At 39.0% G+C, this 21,945-nt stretch overlaps 1 protein-coding gene across 1 annotated transcript; it reads left to right on the top strand.

Annotated features, from left to right (window-relative positions):
• Nucleotides 1-177: 177 nt before the first annotated feature.
• gtf2e1 (general transcription factor IIE, polypeptide 1, alpha) lies at nucleotides 178-19,862 on the top strand. Its single transcript, XM_055215811.2, has 5 exons — nucleotides 178-328; nucleotides 1,079-1,693; nucleotides 16,725-16,926; nucleotides 17,190-17,428; nucleotides 18,686-19,862. The coding sequence occupies exons 2-5, from the start codon at nucleotides 1,246-1,248 to the stop codon at nucleotides 19,138-19,140; spliced, it is 1,344 nt and encodes a 447-aa protein (XP_055071786.2). The 5' UTR covers nucleotides 178-328; nucleotides 1,079-1,245; the 3' UTR covers nucleotides 19,141-19,862.
• Nucleotides 19,863-21,945: the final 2,083 nt, after the last annotated feature.

Genomic DNA, 21,945 nt, shown 5'->3' with positions numbered 1-21,945 from the left:
ATATTTAATATAAGGACATATAAAATTATTTTAATTTATATCCCGATTTACAATATTATAAATACTGCCCCAGCGAATTAGCCCAAAGTATAATCGCAAAGTATACTTCTTTTGTATTTCTATGCTTTATATAAGTACTTTATGATTTTGTTGAAATATTACACAATTTTTTTTAGATCAATGTGTTTTTAATGTGTTTTATTTTTTATTTGAACTCATCACCGGACTTTTGAGCAACAGGCCGTACGTCATTTCCGCTAAGCGTTAGCGTGATGTTGTATGAGAAAAACTTGTTCTCAACGAAACAGGAGGAAAATTAACGTTAGAGGTAATTTTATTTCAATCGTTCAGCGTTCAATATTGTTTGTTTTGTTGAATGTATTTGGTTTAACTGCATTTGTGATTCACCGATTTATTTTAATCTAATATTAAACTCTCTACTAGAATGTAATGAAGCTCATTTGGGAAATAGCTTCACTGTTACATTTTTTTAATTGTGTAAATTATGCTAGTTTTTAAGAAGTACATTGTATCTGGATTTCCATGATCATTACTTGGCATTTGTTCTTACTAGCTGTTATATCTATATAAATCTGTTGTTAAAACACAGTGATTGACACTGAGTGGCTAAAGATTAAATGACTGTTAACATGATCACGAGCTCACATAAGAATATTATAAGATGAATAAAGCATGTAACTGGTTTCATGCCTACTCACTGCTTAAAATAACTACGTAATACTGCTCAGCACGCTCAAGATTGTTTTACATAGTTAGTCCAAGCTGGTCATTCATGGGTTATAGACCATTTTGCAGGATCTAAACAACACTGGTCCAGAAGCACTTTCCGTTTTAGTTTTTTAACACTGAACAAAATAATAATATTGATATTAAAACAAAATACAACCAACAGAAAATTTAAAACTGAATCAAAATGTAAAATAAATGTTAACTGTCATCAAGGCAAGCCTATTCATTGTTAGTATGACATTAAAGTGTAAATAAATAAGTTGTAAACAATGCAAACAAGTGAGTGCCGAATATTTGTAGCTAATCTGTCTTTTTTCTTCGTCTACAGAACCTCATCTCAAATAGATTCCCACCTGATCCCTGCCTTGCACCCCAAACCGTTCCTCTAACAATCAAGTACACTTCTTACAGCCAAATCCCATCTCCACCAACCACACGTCTTCAGCTAGTTTTGTCTCTTCATTGCTCCATTTAGTTCTACACTTTCGCTCCATCATGGCAGAACCAGAGCTGCACACAGAGGTCCCCAATGCTCTGAAACGGTTGGCCAAGCAGGTTGTGCGGGGCTTTTATGGCATCGAGCACGCACTCGCTCTGGACGTGCTGATCCGAAACCCTTGCGTGCGTGAAGAGGACATGCTTGAACTGCTCAAATTTGACCGCAAGCAGCTCCGTTCGGTGCTGAACACACTCAAGGCCGACAAGTTCGTCAAGTGTCGCATGCGCATGGAAACGGCACCTGATGGCAAGGCGACGCGGCACAATTATTATTTCATTAACTACAGGCTGCTGGTCAACGTGGTCAAGTATAAGCTGGATCACATGCGCCGACGCATTGAGACGGATGAACGGGACTCGACTAACAGAGCCTCTTTTCGTTGCCCCTTCTGCCTTAGCACATTCACCGACCTGGAGGCTAACCAGCTGTTTGACCCCATGACTGGTGAGTATAAGGGAGAGGGGAGGATGAGAGGTAGGAGAGGGATGGTGGTGTAATGCCCAAGATGTTTGTCTTTTAACAGTGTGATCCATTTATGGCGCTTTTCCATTGCATAGTATTGCATAGTTTGGGTCGGGTCATCTCACCTCACTTTGGCTTGGTTAGCTTTTCCATCGAGTTTATCACTTCGGAGTGGGAGGGATTATAGGCATGTTGTTATATTTGCGCTGTCTACTGCTGAAACCTCATACAAGTGGGAGCGTCGTTGTACATTCCCATACATTTATTTATTTCTCAGTCTGCCGCAAAATTAAAATTGACCACCACAAATAGATGTTTGCACATCGTGTTTATCACCACTTCTGTCTCACATGACAGTTTTTGTACAAACACCCTATGGCGTCAGTCGACACGCTCCGCTGAGCCTCATTTAAGTTGCATTTAAGCATATATACGAACGTATGCATTGCGAATGTGCCGCCACAAACTGCAAGTCTGGAAAAAACTGTTATGGTGTTCCTGATTCTCAACCTGTGGATGTTTTTCATCGCTAAAAGGGAGTTTGGGAACTTGCAACAAAGCACAGATGACAACAGGTTTAGTCGAGACAGTGAAAGCTAGCATAAAGGTAAAGCTAATCTTTTACATTATAGCGGTGACACTGGGAGTGACGATTCTCTCAGACCAATCAGTCATCTACAATGTTTTCGCGTCACGTTTTTGTATCAGCTCGGCACGCATGGAACCCCGACTGAGGTGGTACTAAAAAAGTATTGGGTACTACGTACTGCACCCTAACCTAACCCTAAGCCCCTAAAAGTAAGCTGACCCGACCTAAACCAAACCGTGGGGTACTATGCAATGGAAAAGCGCCATTAGTTATTTACTTGATCCAAGGGTACTACATCAATATGATTGTTCTGTGTCATCTGTTTTTGTTGCTTTCCTAAATGACTTTGGTGCAGGTGTTGTGCAAAAAAAATCATAGTTTTTAATGAATGTTTTATAAGTGTATAAAGACGACTTTATGATTTCGCAAGAATTGGATTAACACTATTTTGGGGTGACTTCCTTTAGGAGAACCCATGTCAAAGCCTTATTAGCGGGATTTTGCAATTTCCAATTAATATAGGATATGATCCTCAATCCGGAAGAAAAGAAATACTATTGCTACACACAGTGTTCATATATTTTGACTGGTAAAGCATTTACATTTCTATTATTACATTTTCATTTATGCATTTGGCAGACACTTTCATCCAAATCAGTGTGTGTTTCCTTTGAATCAAACCCATGACTTTGTGCCGCCATTGCAATGTTCTACCCGTTGAGCTACAGGAACAGTTATAACAACCAGATATTTATATATTATACACTTGCAGAACTGCTTGCTGACACATGATGGCAGCAAAGGTAAAGAGTTGCATACAAGGCATCAGAAACGTTTGCAGCACTTGAATGTTTTCTGGGAGTTTTGAAACAGTGTCATAATGAATTACTGCTAGTTTGAACACACTTGAGACTGATGTCAAATTGCGTCAGACAGAAATTGAAAGATTTAAAAGATTTAAAAATAAACAGGATAAAAGCTGTGAGGATTAACACATTACGTTGTCGCCGTCGTCTTGCTTTTTTTTCCTCTGGCTTACTGTCATTCACCTCTTGTTTCAACAGCTGCTGATTTATATACTTGGAAAATTTACACACACACTAGTGCCGCTCTTGACGTGACTTGTGTTATAATGAATCCTGAGATGGCGTATTTGTGAAGCTCAGCACACTGCTGTTTAAGCTTTTATTAGGGACTGCACCCAGAAAAACCAAAGCTGCAGTGTGTATTGAAGTCCATTCCAGCAGTCTTGTGTCATATATAATAGATCTAATCTGTGTATGTTCAGCCTGTGTTCAGAGGGGAAATAAATGGGAAGAAAGTTTGACAGCTGACTCTCAACACCACTGAACACAGCTGACTCGACTAACGTGGATTTATCTGCACCCTCTTCAAACACTTTTATATTAAAGCACTTAGCGTATGTGTGCGATTAAAAGAACATCCTGTTTATTTATTCATATTTTACCTAATGTTTATGCATTGCATCTGTGGTGTGCAGTTTAGGCTTATTCTGCCTTTGGAAATGTTAACAGTAATGCTCTTAAAATGAAAGCGTGACAGGCAAGGGAAGCCTTTAATGCAGAAATGTAATTACTGTATTTTGGTGGATTCACTTACATGAATTCCTTAGTAATAAAATGTTGTTTGAGCTGTAAATTTGTCCTTTTTAAAGAACCAACTTCATGTAAACAGATCTTTATGGATATTTAGTTTTTTCTGAGTGGCCTGGTGCAGACACCAAGATAAACTTAACTAGTTACTTTGCACAGACCTGTCTTATGAATAATATTAAGTAAGTAACTGTAGTACAAATACTCTCAGAAAAAAGGTACAAGAAGGTAGAAGAGTTGTCACTGGGGCGGTACCTTTTCAAAAATACATGTTTGTACCTAAAAGGATTATTAGGACCTTCTTTAAAGTTACTGTCCCAGTAGGTGTTTCTCAATGTCAAGGATACTTTCTTGGCAGGACTGGTCCTGGTAAATGGAACAGGCTAGCAAATGCACGTCATTGCGTCATTACGTCAATGAAAAGGTCTGCTTTCGGTGCTGCGCGCATAGGCTTGTTGTGGGTGATTTGATAGCATGAAGGCTACACATATCAGTGTTTCCCACAGGATTTTGAGGAGACTGTGGTGGTGATGACGTCACTCACTAGTTAGCATATATGTGACGTCATCATGTCGTGTTTGCGTTTGATCTAGTGTTGGCAGTGGCACATGAAATATGTTTCACTTCTACTCTTTGATCTATATCTGTATTTGATCTGTATTATATATCAAATTATATTTTAAGCCAAATTAAGCTGTTTTAAATAGTGAAATAAAAATGTAAATGGGAGTCATGAAAATTCTATTTGTGGGGGCTAGTGTTGATTCTGTGGTGGGCCACCGCAAATAAATCAATGTATGGGAAACACTGACATATGCCTATTTCCTTTATATGGGATATTTTTTGAACAGTCCTTCGATCGATGACGTAGCCTCCTCGAAATTCTGGCTTTCGTGGATCCTTCCTTGACATTGAGAAACACCACGTGACAAATTTTGTTATTTTTTTCTGAGAGTGTAGATAGACTTTTACTTTTACACATACATTTGGGTTTCATACATAACTACTTTCTATATGAAATCAAATCATCCTTTATATTGTAAAAAATATGGTGTGAAAATATAACCTTAATATTTTAAATGGATGGTATTTCATGCATTCTGACTTATTAACACAGTTATAGAGTTGTTTCCTCATGCTAAACGTAAGTGTCAAAAAAGCAGTTGGGCGTGTTACAAAGTATTTCTGTGCCGAATGCACTTCGCCAGGGTTCGTACAAGTTTCAGAAAGTTTTTTCGATTACGGGTCCAGCTGACGTTTCAGGGGTTTCTTTATGTATCATTCTTTTTATGAGCACTTCCCTCGGAAAACCCCGCCCACCCGTCAATCAACGGGAGACGCTAGAACTTACAAACATCATATCATGCGACAGCTTTGTTTAATTTCAAAACTCAACGATTGCACGAAAGAAGAAGTGTGTGTTTGGATGTAAGGAGAAGAAAGTCAGCCTTATGGAAACAATGGATATAGTTTATTATCCGGGGTAGCAGCGGAGTTTTGCTCGTGTGTTTGATGCGCTGGATTTCATTGAAAAGTCCCAACCAGGTCATGAGTTGCATGCAGTAAGTAAGACTTCTGTCTTATGTTGGAAATAGCGCGTGCATATTATATAAATGGCACGAACATGTAGTGAATCATAAGTTAAACAGTGTTGTATAGTGTTGCATGACTCGTACTCGCTCCTCTCGCGGTAGTAACTCCTCCTTATTAATTTATTCTTAAGTTATCGGAAAGATTCGGTAAAGCTAATCTTTCTTTTATAAATCTGATTAAACTAAAGACTCTTTAGAGATATAAAGGATGTAATAGTACTCTATAGGTACTCCAAATTAACATCAGAAATGCAGAAACAGCATGTGTTACATGAGCTTTAAATATTGACTAAGGCCATGTCAAAGATTGAAATTAAAATTTGATGCTCCTTATCTTAAAATTAGATTGAGACTTCAGCGTGGATTTCACAGACATGGTCACATATTTTTGGCTTTGCATTTAACACTGGTTATATTAACTCTTTGCTTGTACCTTATTGACAATAGGAACTCCTCACAGTGACTATGCGAGTAGTGTGACTGAATGGAAAGAATAGGAATAAAAGACAGAGAGTGATGGAGGGCTGAGAATAGGGCCAAAGGTGAGTTATGAGAGACAAAGAAATGGAGAGGAAGGTAAAGACCCGTGTGGCACGCGTTCACCCTCACCCTGCTGAAAGTACACCAGCAGACAGGGAGGCAAAGCTGTTGCTAGGATACACATCAGCAGGACCAGCAGACAGGCGAGGAGGGAATGGAAGAACGAAATGTCCATGATGAAGAACCTCATCTTGTGTATATCCCGCCATTATACTGTATACTTATCCTTTGTTTTCTCCTGGACGAGTTTACAAAAACTCAGATTTAACTTTACAGAATAGGGGGACTGTGTGTCTAGAAATCCTCATCTTTGGCTCAAGCTTGTGTAGCTGACCTCAAAGGATTTGTTTTGGGATGCACACTGTTTGCCCTCCGGGTAGACTGGAACATGCACTGATGTTTTGGGATTACCCGTCAACCCCCTGCCTCCAACATTACATTTTATTTTTAATGCTGATGTGAGTTAGCCATATCTTGGTGGAGGAAAGAATATTGATCCACTTGGTCAAGCACATCCAGATCCTCCCATCTTTCAGGAAAAAGGATTGATCTTTGCAAATCTCTTTGATTGGTGAGGTGTTAGAGCAGATAAGGTGATCCGACTGGGTCAGCTGTGCGCTGTAATAAGTCGCTCGCTGATCCTATCTCGCATGTCTTCACCCTGTCTTATTGCTGTAATCCCTGTCTCTTCTTCCAGTTTCACACATATGCATATATCAGGGCTTTAAAGACAGATCGGAAAGACCTGAACCTCACAATATTAAGATTAGAGGTTGGACAATGTTGTTTTATTATTTAAAATGCCCTAACAAATGTAGTTAGTAGTATGTGATGTGGCATTTCTGCCATGGTTTTAGTAACCACAGATAATACATTTCTCTTGTTCCTCAGTTCTATAGATGTCCATCTATAGATTCCTACTGTCCACTATCACAGAAAATCATTTAGAGTTTTTCTCTTTCATCTTTTTTTAAGACCCTAGTCCAATAGCTTTTGCAGTTTGGAAAAGCAAGCAAAATTGCATTTTCAGTAAAGCACTTACAATGGACATCTGTGAGGCATTGTACAAGAATGAACATTCAATTTCACACTTTCAAAAAGGAAATATCTCATTCTTTTGACTTTTGTCGTGTCTATGTAAAGCAAGATTCACTATCAGAAGTGAAAAACAAACCTGTATGTATGTATGTATGTATGTATGTAATAAAAACTGTAGTGTTTATCTAGATCAGGAGTCTGTCCACCACATGAGTGGTTTATACAATTTTGTAGCTCAAATAACACAGATTTTCTTTGAAAAGGTTTGTTGAACACAGTTTTCATTTCTGTGTTGATGTATTTCTTATACTAGAGAGTTGGGATTTGCCGTATTCAAGGACTTGCTCTGTCCCCAGCTGTATCTTTAATCACAAATAGGTTTTAGTTTAACAATGAAGAATAATTTGCTGTGTGCTGTTGCCTTGTATTGGAGGGACATTGTCTGTTTTGAGAACATTTGATTAAAAAAGCAATTTAGGTCCAACAGGATTTAGTTTTTATGAATTACCGTAATTTTATGTGTATATATCTGCAACTTTTGTAAAACTTTTAGCACCACAATGTAATAAAGGAGATAATTCACCAAAAAAAAAAGAAAATTTTGTCATCATTTACTTCTTCTAATGTTGTTACAAACCTCTATGAATGTATTTGTCCTGATAATCACAAAGGAAGGTATTGGAGAAATATTAGAAACAAAACCGATCAGAGACCCCATTCACTTCCATTGTGTTCTTTTTCCTACTAAGGACGTCAATGCAGCAAATAAATTTATACAGGTTTGTAACACAGAATTTTCATATTTGGGTGAACTATTTTTTAACTCTTTCCCAGCCAGCATTTAAATAAAAATGTGGCCAACGGCAGTATTTTTTATGATTTTTACAAAAGTTTAATGCCTTCCAGAAAATGTTCTTCTTTAAATATAAACAAACAATATATCAAACTAAAAGAACAGACCCTCTGCTTCCAAAAAAAAAACGTTTCATCCTACCTTCATTCGTTCTCTTTTTATCACCTCTCAAATATGGGAAGGTTTCTTCAAAAACACCAAATTTTGGGAAAAAAGCTGAGATAATTCCATTTTTGTGAAGGACTTTTTATAGATATCAGATGCAGATTGATCTTTTAAACATACACGGAGTACTTTCTTTCACATGAGGCGCTACTTCCGGGTTGTATTAGTTGTGGAAGTGCGCCACCTGGTGGATAATAGCGGTATTGTGGAAAGCCGGAAATTCTCTTCATTGGCAGGGAAGCGTTTTTCTCTTAATTGACGAGTTATCTCGTCAATAGCAGCGAAAGAGTTAAAGGGACACTCCACTTTTTTTGAAAATATGCTCATTTTCCAGCTCCCCTAGAGTTAAACATTTGATTCTTACCATTTTGGAATCCATTCAGCTGATCTCCGGGTCTGGCGCTGGCCCTTTTAGCATAGCTTAGCACAATCCATTGAATCTGATTAGACCATTAGCATCGTACTAAAAAATAACCAAAGAGTTTCAATATTTTTTTTATTTAAAACTTGACCCTTCTGTAGTTACATTGTGTACCAATTAATTTTTTAGGCCAATATGGCTAGGAACCATACTCTCATTCTGATGCAACAATCAAGGACTTCGCTGATGCAACACGGCTGCAGCAGGCGTAGCGATATTATGTACTGCCCGAAAATAGTCCCCTTGGTTACTTTTAATAGCAAGGGACTATTTTCGTGCAGTGCGCAATATCACTACACCTGCTGCAGCCATGTTACATCAGCAAAGTCCTTGATTATTGGACTTTGGTCTTACTGTCGGTCTTAGGTCCTGATGTAACTACAGAAGAGCCAAGTTTTAAAGGGGAAAGTATTGAAACTCTTTGGTTATTTTTTAGCGCGATGCCAATGGTCCAATCAGATTCAATGGACCGCGCCAAGCCACGCCAACAGTGCCAGCGCCAGACCCGGAGACCAACCGAATGGACCCCAAAACGGCAAGAATTAAATGTTTAACTCTAGAGGAGCTGGAAAATGAGCATTTTTTTTAAGTGGAATGTCCCTTTAATGACCCCAGTAAGATACACACAGACTAAAAAGGGCTTTTCACACCTGAAATTGTTAACCCTGGGTTATTCTAAACCCAGGGTTAACGGAATCCTGGGTTATTTTTTTCATGTTTCACACTGTTCAAACTTAACCAGGGGTTAAGAGATAACCCTGGGTATTCATTGTTTGCACGTTTCACACTGTGCATTCCTAAACCCTGGGTCAGGAGTCTCCAACCCAGTTTTAACACACCTGTCTGTAATTATCAAGCCTTGATTAGCTACTTCAGCTGTGTTTAATTAGGGTCATAACATTCTAACCCTGCTTCGTTTCACACTGCATGCATTTGGCACCACAATGCGGGGTTAACACCACAAATGCGGTGCTAACCCTGCTCCAGAGCAGGGTTTCAAAACCCTGGGTAAAAAGCGGTGCTAACACCGCTTTCAAATTACAGGTGTGAAACGCTCCTTAACCCAGGGTTAAAAGCGGGGTTTAGAATGAAGATAACCCAGGGTTAAGCGCAGTGTGAAAACCCCTAAAGATACAAAACTCCAAACTTTTTAATGTAGTATAAAACTTTAAAACTAAAAAATTGTTCCCGTGTCATTATTGGTGCATTAACACAATCACACAACAAAGCAATTTCTCTTGTAATTGGACTCAATAGTGTACATTAATCACAATTGCTCCATCATGAACAGTTTTTCTCTCTCAAATGTTGAAATGATGCCGGATTCATCATTTATGGGCTCATAACAAAAGTCCTTTTGTTCTTCGCCGTAGACGACCGAACAAAGCGCCATCCCTCTTTTAAAAGAGCTTTGAATCGTTGGAAAGAGCTGCTATGTAATTTAAACCAGACCTATTCATATCTAAAAGATCATACAAAAACTATCAACACAAAGACAGCAGCCCACTTTTCTCTAACAGAAAGCATTAATGTGTGCCTACACGCCAACAGCTCAATGTTCCTTTAGATCATTTTGACAATGTGTGTGTGTTCGCACAGAGCTGATACACACTTTACCTGTGTGTGTGTGCGAGTGTGTGTATGTGTGTGTGTGTGTGTGTGTGTGTGTGTGTGTGTGTGTGTGCGAGTGTGTGTGTGTTTTATGCCATATGCTATTTGTCTGTTTCTCTATTGCTCTGATTTGATAAATATCTGTATAACAGTATAGCTGTTTTGGGTATATCACAGGTCCAATAACACTTCCTATCTTGATCTACCTAAAGTTTCTTTTTTATCTTTTTTCCTCAAACCTCCTTCTTTGTCACATCATGCAAGCACTTCTTCAGTGTTACACCGCATTAACTATCTGGTCCAGTAATTCATGCTTTGCTGCCCTGTACTTTACATGATGTTTGCATGTGTTTGACAATGGCACTTTTGAACCCGCCAGATATTTTATATTCGGCCTGTTACCTTTGCGCCTCCAACTGCTTGTGATTTTCTTTGTGTGGATGTGTGAGAGCAAGGAGACAGACTGACTGACCGAGAGGGTTGCAGTTTAATTGTTCCCTGCGGTCAGGGTTTGTCGATATTTTTTTCTTCTTCTCCGGAGCAGTGTCAGATATAGCCCAGACCTGTCTTTATCTTTGCTTCGCATGAATGTCATTTCTTTTCTTTTACACACACATACGGGCACACAATTTCTGTTTCTCTCTTTGTGCTTGTCAAATTGTTTTCTTTTTCTCTCTCCATCCATGAATTGGCAGAGGAGACATCTGTAGCGAAAAACCCGAGCCAGAGGTGATTGTTTTTCGGCACTCGCGCAGAATTTGTTGTCAACTTTCCAACGAAGCTTTTAAAATGGAAATTGCGGTGAATGGTTTACTCCTTCGATTCACCTCAGGGCTGTAAACTCATTTGCTTAAAATATTTCACCTTGAAAACCAAATAGCTACTGTATGTTCATGATAACACATGCACGTTCTCGATGTAACCGCACAAATAAAGGTATGTGACAATATCCGCACCATCTGTGGCTGACCGCGGTAATTGCTGTCATAGTCCATGCCCAAGCAACATATGCAAAATAAAGACATGGATCCTACTGTATATTCAGGTAGTAGACGGCGCTATACGCACACGCAGAGCCCTGCTGTGTGTGTTCTCATCGATAGGCTGTAAATAACTTAAGCAACAGATGGCAGACCAGACCAGCAGCGGAACTGCAAGTGAAGAGTTTGTGTGGATGTTTTTCCTTATGTTTGTGAAAGTTCGTTCACTTTATTTAGGTGGAAAAATGATTTTGGCATCTTTTCCCAGATGACATTGAGCTGTAACTGTAATTGGTCCACACATTATTACTCTTCCTCGGTCATTGTATATATATAAAGTGAGTCCAGGGACATCATAAATAACACTGGAGGCAAAACTGAGGTATACTAAGCAAAAGCTGAGGGCCATGTTGCTGTTTTTCTGATAAAATGGTGTTGGTGGTGGTATCGGACCCACTTGAGGCTCAAGATTTGTAACCAGAAGGTTGCTGGTGTTACTGAGTAATTGGTACACTGTCTAAAAAAAGGTTTAAAACTGCATCTTTTCTGTCACTGGGTTGGTACATCAAAGGTTTGTTTTTGTACCTTTATGGCTATATAGTAGGGGTGTCACGATTCTCCAAATCCTCGATTCGATTACATTTTCGATTCTAAGGTCACGATTCGATCCGATTCTCGATTTTTACATATTTTTTATATGGCATATAATTTAGACAAAAATTATATGCCATTATTTATTATTGTTATTATTATTATTCTTTAACATTAACATGCACATTGCAAAACTCGCATGGGGGTTTGTGGGCTTCACTTAACGCGAGAGCTTGTAGAGAGAGGATTCCTTCTTGCACGCACATGACTATGCGCGGTTGGCTTAATGGATCGGGCGGATGACGTGACGAAAAATAATATTTTAATTAAATTCGGGCGGGTGCCGGATCGACTGCTTGTTATTAGCTCTGTCCTTCTAAGCATGCGACATCTCTGTCTTTCATAGTGGCAGTCTTAGAAGTTCAATAAAAGAACTGAAATGAGACGGTCTAGCCTTCTGAGGACCCAAAATTTGCGTCACCTGCTGCACACGCCCCCAGTAGCGCCCACCGCGCCTGTCAGCAGAAAACAGCGGAGACATTTCTGACTTATTAAAATAAATATGTAATCAGAAAAATATTAATTTATTTCAGAACATATGACACATTGATGTAGATTAATCTATTTAACAGCATATCAAATAATCAACCCAGAAATATACGCAACATAAACAGAATAATATTAACACAAAACATAACTTATAATACTAAAACAGTGACAAGAAAAAGTATTCTAATAAATACACACTTTTATTTAATAAAGCTTTTAATTGTTTGGGATATCCTCGGCTGTTAAGGATCCATTCGTTCTATCATTAACAGCGCGGAGAAATGAGGACGCATTTTGACACAGCTCTTATCAACGCTGGCGAAGGAGGAACGTGGCAAACTCAAAAAATGAGAATTAAAAACAAAGGAAATAGAATGTCAGAAAGGGTTGCCTGGAATAAGTTTTCCAACGTGGTAAATTAGGATGACACCAGTGCAGGCTATGAAATAATAGTCCATCCGCGCATCTAACATGGACTTAATGCGCGTGTCTTGGACTCATAGCATCTGAAATAAATCCAGCATAATAAGCAGCTGCGCTTCTCTCTGTCTCAAGTGCACGTGCTCGCATCTGTCCGACGTCTGAACATAAACTAAAGTAGTAACCCTTACGTATTTGTTCAGTTTTATGCGTTTCATGCAAGCTGAGGCAATATCCTTTTGTTTAATATAACCCGCTGCATCTTTGCGCCTCCCTCGCTATCGCGCACGTGCAGAGAGCTGCGCTCTGTCCAAAGTCAGATCACTGTTAATCCTGTTTATGATATGCATTTCAAGGAGTTGTAGCATCCCTCGTCTTTAAAATATGATCGCGTTCCGCTGGACAGATGTTTTTAAAGGCATCTCTGAGAGTTTTTTTTCCTCGCTTGGCAAGCCGACCGGACGTGAAATGGGGGCGTGGCAGCATCGACGATCCCATTTTTTAATTCGAAGTTCGAAGCTGTGATTTAATTTCGATCGATTTCGATTTAAAATCGAAATCGTGACACCCCTACTATATAGTACAACACATTGAAATGTTGTACCTTCTGGGGTACAATATTATACCTTTAATTTTGTACCTGTTAAATGTACCCAGTTTTCGTAGTGACTTATGATGAATACAGAGTGTGGAGGCACAAAGCAGGGAGCAGATGATACTCTCTCCTGAATGCAGAGGAGTCTAAGATGGCGGTGTTACCGGAAGCTAGTTATTTTTGTTTGTAAAGTTTTAAATATGGATATTTCTCTTACAAAATCGCATTGATTAGTCTCAGAAAGCCTTTATTTATCCCCTTGGAGCCATGCAGATTACTTTTGCAAAGGATGGATGCACATTCTTTGGGCTTGAAGGAGCTGGACCTTATATTCATCCATTATAAAGATTGGAAGAGCTAGGACATTTTCACAAATATCTGAATATGTGTTCGTATAAGAAAGGATGGACCTATGCAACTTGGATGGCTAATTTTCATTTTTGGCCGGACTATCCCTTAAAGGTGCAATGTGTCATTTTTAGAAGGATCTCTTGACAGAAATGCAAAATAATATACAAAACTATATTATCAGGGGTGTATAAAGACCTTTTTATAATGAACCGTTATGTTTTTATTACCTTAGAATGAGACGTTTTTATCTACATACATCGAAGGTCCCCTTACATGGAAGTAGCCATTTTGTGCCGCCATGTTTTTACAGAAGCTCTTAACGGACAAACTTTTTGGCTAAGTTGTCTCTGGCGATGACATGTTTGTCCGGTGGCGGCTACCATAGCTTCTCTATGTGTTTTAAAAGCAAAAGGTAAGCAGTGGACTGAGTCTTTGGTTGCAATTCGCAACCTCACCACTAGATGCTGCTAAAATTTACACACTGCACCTTTAAAGGCGCTCTAAGCGAATCTGTGAGACGTCACTTTTTGTTGATGTTTGAACTGTTTTCAAACAAACGGAGCGTAGCTAACTCCTCCCGCTCCCCCTCCCTTCCGTGCTTTCATGAACGCGCCCAAGCCCCACCCCCAAATCTTTCTTGTCGTTTATTGGCTGGAACACCTTGTTTTGTTTCATGGTGCTAGGTTTGGCCACTTTGTTTGTATTGCAGTTTGCGGAGCCTGGGCTGTCTACAGAGATCACTTTTTTACAGTTTGATCAGCGGACAGGCAGCAAGCAGATAGTGAGGAGATGTTTGCTGTATGTAACAAAAAATGTTTTATGGTCTAACACACTTGAATTCGCTTAGAGCACCTTTAAGCAAGGAATAATTGACAACGGGCCGTTGAATTATTAGAAAATAATTAATAATGAGCCCCCAAGGTGGTATGTGACACGACACAAAGCGGAGTATCTTCACACCGTGGGTGTGCATTATTTTCAAATAATTCAATTAGGACTGGAGTCAATTATTCCTCTTATACCATGGTTACCACAAACATTGCTCTGGTGCCTATTTTTAAGGCATTTAATAGGCTAGTTTTGGGGTTTACAGAAAAGAATCAACACCCATGGAACAACCAATCAGAATAAAGCATTCAACAGGCCCGTGGTGTAATGTACAGTAATGTACACAAAAGGTACAACATTGTATTATGTTTTATATTCCTGTAAAGCTACAAAATGGAACCTTATGGTACCAACCCAGCGACAGAAAAGGTACCGGTTTAAACCTTTTTTTCTGACAGTGTAGAGCAGGGGTAGGCAACGTCGATCCTGGAGTGCCGATGTCCTACTGATTTTAGCTCCAACCCTGATTAAACCTCACCTCTCTATAGTGTTAAGGTGACTCTTTAGACCTTGATTAGTTGTTCAGGTGTGCTTGATTAAAGCTGGAGGTAAACTCAGCAGGACATCGGCACTCCTGGACCGATGATGCCTACCCCTGGTGGAGTGTTAGCAACACAAATGTTGAGTTTGGAACACACATACTGATAACAATTTATACCTTTTAAGTCACTTTGGATAAAAGCATCTGCCAAATGTATACTTTATAAAAAAATGCTGTTTTTTTCAACCAAGTTTTGGGTCAAAAAGGGTTTAAGTTTAATTGAACCCAGAAAATGTTAATATTTGACCCAACAATGGGTTAACTTCCTAAGCTTTGATAACCTGAGGTTTGGTTTGGCTTGCATTTTAGATTTTTTTTCAGCTATTTGGGGTTAGGAAGAACCAATAAATATAGCAACCAAAAAATTTTCTTTGAACATGAAGCAGTGTAAGTGTCCACGTTTGTGTACAACAGGTTCCAGTTACACAGAATTAAGTATTGTGGTGCAAACAACAAAAAATGTGATGTCCACATATGTGCGTTCACGCCAGACAAGGAAGAGGTGGCAAAATGTGCTTTTCGCGCGTAGTTGGACGCTTGAACATTTTGAGGCTACTCGCTTCATTTGCGTGTGAAATTCTGGTCATTTGAGACATTTACGCGTAAATTTGCGTCATGGGAGGGGCTTATATAGCTCAAATTGAGTAAACTTACCAGATTGTTCGAACTCCTCATTCACTTTCTTCCAAAAAAGATCCTACCGATTCCTGTAAAAGTATGAAGATGTCTCGTATAGCAATGATGATTGTCCTCCATTGTTATTTTGTTTTTCTGCCTCCGCTCGCTTCCTGTAATCACTACGCGGCGCGAAAATCCGCCATAGTTCAGATTTTTTAACTCGCGCGGATAACGCTGGAGCGCTTAATTTGTGCGTTCCGTGCCATCCGCGCAGTGCGTTCTTCGACATTTGCGCTTACTGCGCCGCATGATTCCTTTTCGCGTCTTTGCATTGACTTAACATGCAAATCACTCATGCTTGCCACCTCTTCCGCTTCTGGTGTGAACGCTACATTAGGAGGTTAAAATAACCCAGTATAGGTTAAATTACGTTTTTCCCTTTTTGTCCCTTTTTGACCCATTTTTGTATCTTGAGAAAGAAAATTAAACGCCTGTTTTTTCCAGACACGTTTGATGGTGATATCGTGTAAACGTCACAAAACCAGCTGTTTTCATTGTGTGGAAAAATTGTGTTTGTGTAATCTTTGTATACTTTAAAGGGATAGTTCACCCAAAAATTTAAATTCTGTCATTGTTTTCTCATCCTTATGTTTTTCTAAACCTGTATGATTTATAACCTGTATGATGATGAAGATATTTTGATAAATGATGGTAAGCACACAGCTGATTGTAACCATTGACTTCCTTAGTGGGAAAACAAATAGTATGGAAGTGTTGTGATAATATGATGAAGATGTTTTGATAAATAATGGTAAGCACACAGTTGATGGTACCCAAATAATTCCATTGTATTTGTTTTTCATACTATGGATGTCAATGGTTACTATCAGATGTGTGCTTACCATCATTTACCAAATTATCTTCTTTTATGTTCATCAGAAAAAAGAAATTCATACAGGTTTAGAACAACATGAGGATAAGAAAATGATGACAGAATATCACTATCCCTTTAAATGAAATAAGATGTTTTATTTATTAAGACCTTCTCTCAACCACAGAAAAGTTCCACTGTACGTTCTGTAAAACGGAGGTAGAAGAGGACGAATCAGCCGTGCCAAAGAAAGACGCCCGCACTCTGGTGGCACGCTTCAATGAACAGATAGAGCCCATCTACGTATTGTTGCGAGAGACTGAGAACATCAACTTGTCCCATGACCTCTTGGAGCCAGAACCGTCAGAAATCCCAGCTCTGAAACAGAGGTGAGCCTCTCCTGTTTACTAAAAGTGGCCAGGATGTATGTGGGTGGGTGACCAGCGATTGTGACTCATTCATCATGCACTATACAGAGGCTTTTTTATGACCGAATAAGTGACTTACAGTTTAAAACATGTCGATCTTATTATCATCAATTTTGATGCTTTTTCAATAATACCAGCTTTAAAAGATGGCCAGTTGAAATCAGTTATGTAGCACATTCAAAATCCTCTTAGTAACCCAAACCCACCACTGTTGCTGTCCACAGTCGAGAGCGAGCCGCCCAGGCTGCAGCGGGAGGCGGTGCAGGGGCACCTGGTCGGGAAACATGGAAAACCAAGGGCTCGACATATGACCTTTACCATCAAGATGTGGATATCAGCATGGAAGACCAGGAGTCTCAGTCTGGGCAGACCGCTAAGAGCAAAGCCCCCAAAGAGAGGCCTGTTTGGCTGACAGAAAGCACAGTGCAGGGAGCGTTTAACGACACAGATGCTGAAAAGCACAGTAAGTCAAATCAGCCACATTGTATCATAAATGATAGTCATTTTATGGCTGTACATTAAGAAAATTGTATCATGATTTGTCTTTTGTTGTTCACATTCCTGCTCCTGTGCAATCCTGAAGGTACTTGTTGGCCGAAAGGGATGGCTCATCCAAAAATCTATACATTTCTCATTTATTCTTCTGTCATCAGCTTTTGTATTATATTCTGTGGAATATGAAAGGTGATACGCAGCAACTTTAAATGCATTGAATGCCCAGTTACACAGAAATGGTATAAAAGTAGCCTTTGAACTTAAATTTGACTTTGAGCTCACAGTTCATCTAAAGCTATGCAACAGTGTGCACAGTGCACTAAGCACCATAAGAAAAAAATAGAAATATGAGAAAGTTTTTATTTAAAATAGATTTTTAGTGAATAATGTCTTTAATTTTACTCTGTACCTCATACAAAGCTATGGTTTTAATAGACTTTTAGTGCTTATAGTGCTAGACTTGAAGCATTGTGGACTACCTTTATGGTGCTAAGTGTCCAACTGCACATTTATTGCATGTCTACTTTGTTAAAGGGATATTCCACTTTTTTTGAAAATTGCTAATTTTCCAGCTCCCCTAGAGTTAAACATTTGATTTTTACCGTGTTGGAATCCATTTAGCTGATCTTTGGGTCTGGTGTAGCATTTTTAGCATAGCTTAGCACAATCCATTAAATCTGATTAGACCATTAGCATTGCGCTCAAAAATAACCAACAGAGTTTTGATATTTTTCCTATTTAAAACTTGACTCTTCTGTAGTTACACTGTGTACTTAGACCGACAGAAAATTAAAAGTTGCGATTTTCTAGGCAGATATGCTAGGAACTATATTTTCATTCTGGCGTAATAATCAAGGACTTTGCTGATGTAACATGGCTGCAGCAGGCGTAGTGATATTACGCACTGCCCGAAAATAGTCCCCTTGGTAACTTTCAATAGCAGGGGACTATTTTTGGGCACTGCGTAATATCACAACACTTATCTGCCATGATCCTACACTATTGGCTATATCTCCCACGTTTGCCTAGACCATACCCCTTGAACATATGGGGACATTGATTTATTTATTGAAATTATAATGAATTAATAATCAGTAATTTTGCCTTAAACTTAGTTAGATTAAAAGATTAAGGGACATTTCAAACAAACACTGCACTGTTGTCATATTTAGCATTTAGATTTGTCCTTGAATTTGTACCTTTTTTCTATAATTTTCCACACCAGCTGGCGAGGACTCCATAGCAACCCAGGAGGATGTGAGTGGAAGAGGAGCCACGCAGGACGAGAATGAGGAGGTGATGCTGGCTCTCCTCATTCACGAAAAGAGAAGTGGAGCTGGACCAGGAGGCGCCGTCGTCTCCAAACAGACCATTCCAACCGCTAATGCCAGCGACTCTGATAGCGATACCAGCGAGTCAGACGAGGACTCTCCACCCCAGGCTCCAGCCCACACGGCGCACAACGCCAGCGCCTTGCGGCCGGGTAGACAAGAGGAAGAGGAGGAGGAAGATGATGAGTTTGAGGAGGTTGGTGATGACCCTGTGGTTATGGTAGGTGGAAGGCCGTTCCCCTACAGAGAAGTGAGCCAGAGGCCCGAGCTGGTGGAACAGATGAGCGCTCAGGAGAAAGAGGCGTACATTGAGATGTGCCAGAACCTCGTCCAGGACATGTACTACTGAGAATGTCATTTCTCAACCGGCTGTACTACCTTCTGTATCCTACTGGTGCGTTGTGTGGTGTGCCAGAGCTGAAAATTAAGTGTTACACCTTAAACATTCTTGTCATTAAACGTTCACACAACTCTTTGCCGTATTCACATAACTGCTGTCCAAACCACTCTGGTGCCAATAGACCGAAGTATCTGTTCTCACGGTTGTAAACAAAAGTATCATACATATTGGCACACATGCTCTCATCGCTACTTTTCCTTGTAATTCACTTTGGTTTGTGCATAACGCAGTCTTGCCACATTCAGAGACTTGTAAGCGAATAACAGTGTTGCACTAGTGTCCTCTGGGATGGTTTCATTCAAGAAAAGACGAACCGAAATTGTCCTGAGGCTCTTCTGACAAGATTAACATTTGGAGTACAGAGAGAGGTCCTGTCTTGTAAAGCTGAGACTCACTTTTGGCTTTATTTTTGCTTAAAGCAACACAGATTTCCTATGTTGTGTCTTTTTTCATGTGAGCAGTATTTAGCAGGGCTTGATAATAAATGGAGTTATATGTTATGTTTTATGGCTTTCTTTTTAAAGAAGAGATGAGTACTTTCTTCTGATCTCTGACTAAATGCGTGTTATTGTCTTCAGTTTGTTTCTCTATAAGTGAAAAAATAATGTTGTTTATTTTTCAGTTTTGTTAGACCTTTTGCAGCAATAAACATCTGAGTGTGAAGTCTTAAAGCGGCGTATTTATTAAATTGGAACCACAAGCTCAATTGAAGCTCTCAATTTAAGAAAAAATATAATGTATCTAATCTGAACAGATGGAAAAAACTGGATGCTTTCCATCAAGTAGAATCCTATTATTTTACATTTCAATTGATTGAGTTATTTTGCCCAAAAAAAATTCAAACATGTTTTGCAATGACTTTTATGCATCCAAAAATGTTTGAATGGAGCTCTTATGTGTGGGAAGATAATTGAATTGGGAACACAGTGTGTGCTGGGATGAGCTGTGGATGAGATGTTGCTGTGTTGACACGCAGCCAGAGAGAAAAGCAGTGGTGATGCTGTCACATAGCATTACAGGAGCAGCTCTGCGTGCAGTATACAGTATGGCTGTCTGCAGGTCAAGGCGCTGGACATGTTGAAAGGTTTCTTTTATTAGTGATTAAAGATTCTGTGTGGACCAGTGAACTGAAAATCACTCGATTTTCACACACAACCACATAATGTTCTCTGAAGTTTGAACATTAAAAAGATGGAGGTTGAGAATGTCTCTGCTATAGAAATACGGTTATACAGTCTTATGTGTTAAAGGAAAACACCACAGTTTTTCAATATTTTACTTTGTTCTTACCTCAACTTAGACGAATGAATACATACCAATCTTTTTCAATGCGTGCACTTCATCTTTGTACAGCGCGTCGTGAGTGTGTTAGCATTTAGCCTAGCCCCATTCATTCCTTAGGATCCAAACAGGGATGAATTTAGAAGCAACCAAACCATGTTTTCCCTATTTAAAGACTGTTACATGAGTAGTTACACAAGGTAGTATGGTGGCACAAAATAAAACGTGGCGATTTTTTAAGTGGATGAAAAATGAGAACTATATTGTATGATGGAAGAGCACTTTTTAATATAAATACAAAACCAAAATTTTTTTTAAAATTACGCATCTTTTCTTAGAGTATACACACAATACTGTTAAATCTGTGATCTTGTTTGAATTACATAAAGCTAAATTAGCATTATACTAGTAATACTATGTAATACTAGATAAAGATATTAATGGACATCTGAACCTAAATATATACTTTTTATTAGGCTATATATAAGTAGCAGTAGGGTTTGTCACTTTTAATAATTTATTTGCCGGACTCGATTAAAAAAATTAATCTAATTAATTAGAGGCTTTGTAATTGATTAATCGAAATTTATCACATTTTAATCACATATAAATATTTGACCTGAGAACATTGAGAAGTTATTTTTTCACATGGATTTTTAGTATACCATGAATAATGACTGAATACATAAGCTTAAGCAACAAAATATTGTTTATTTTTGTTCAACCAAGTCGTTGTACTCGGAGTCGGGCTAATGTCCACGCTAGCTGCTATATGTTTTGCATTGAGATGATACTTGAGGCTTGATGTGCTGCGGTGACTATGTGAATTCCTTGTTGCATAGCTTACACACAACCATGCTCTTATCGACGCTTCCATCCGTTCGTTTTTTATAAAAACAAATTCCATCCACGGGGCCAACCAAAGCGATCTCATCAGCTTCTTCGTTCATGTTCACTGTGGTTTGTTTTTTTTGTCTGAAGTCATGATGAACGCTAGTTGGTGCTCCAGTATATTAGGTCCGCTGAAACTCATCCAATGAGAAATGTTCCGCGGTGCAAAAATAAGTGCGATTAAAATGCGTTAAAAATGTTTAACGCGTTATTTTTTTGTGCAATTAATTAATCGTAATTAACGCGTTCAAATCCCGGCCCTAGTTTTTATTAATCAAAATCAATGTCTTTATTCATAAATATGTCCTTGTTGGTGTCAAATGACCTTTGGCAGTGATCTGACTTTTCTTTGTAAGCTTAGAATTTCTCCTCTTTACTTACATTGAACGGGTAAGTCCAAGGAGGCTTCCATGTCGTTCCGCTATACTGATAAACTATAATAGCAGAGAGGGACAAAAAGCACAAGCCTACCAACGCGTTTTCATTCAGAACACGTGAACTAGCTGAAACTGACAAGGAGATCAGTGATTACACAACGGCTACCGTAGTTGCAACACGCATTTGAAAAGCGAGGCGCTAGAG

The sequence above is a fragment of the Misgurnus anguillicaudatus genome, chromosome 17 (assembly GCF_027580225.2).
Source record: "Misgurnus anguillicaudatus chromosome 17, ASM2758022v2, whole genome shotgun sequence".
NCBI lineage: Eukaryota > Metazoa > Chordata > Actinopteri > Cypriniformes > Cobitidae > Misgurnus > Misgurnus anguillicaudatus.
This window is presented reverse-complemented; position numbering and strand designations above follow the sequence as displayed.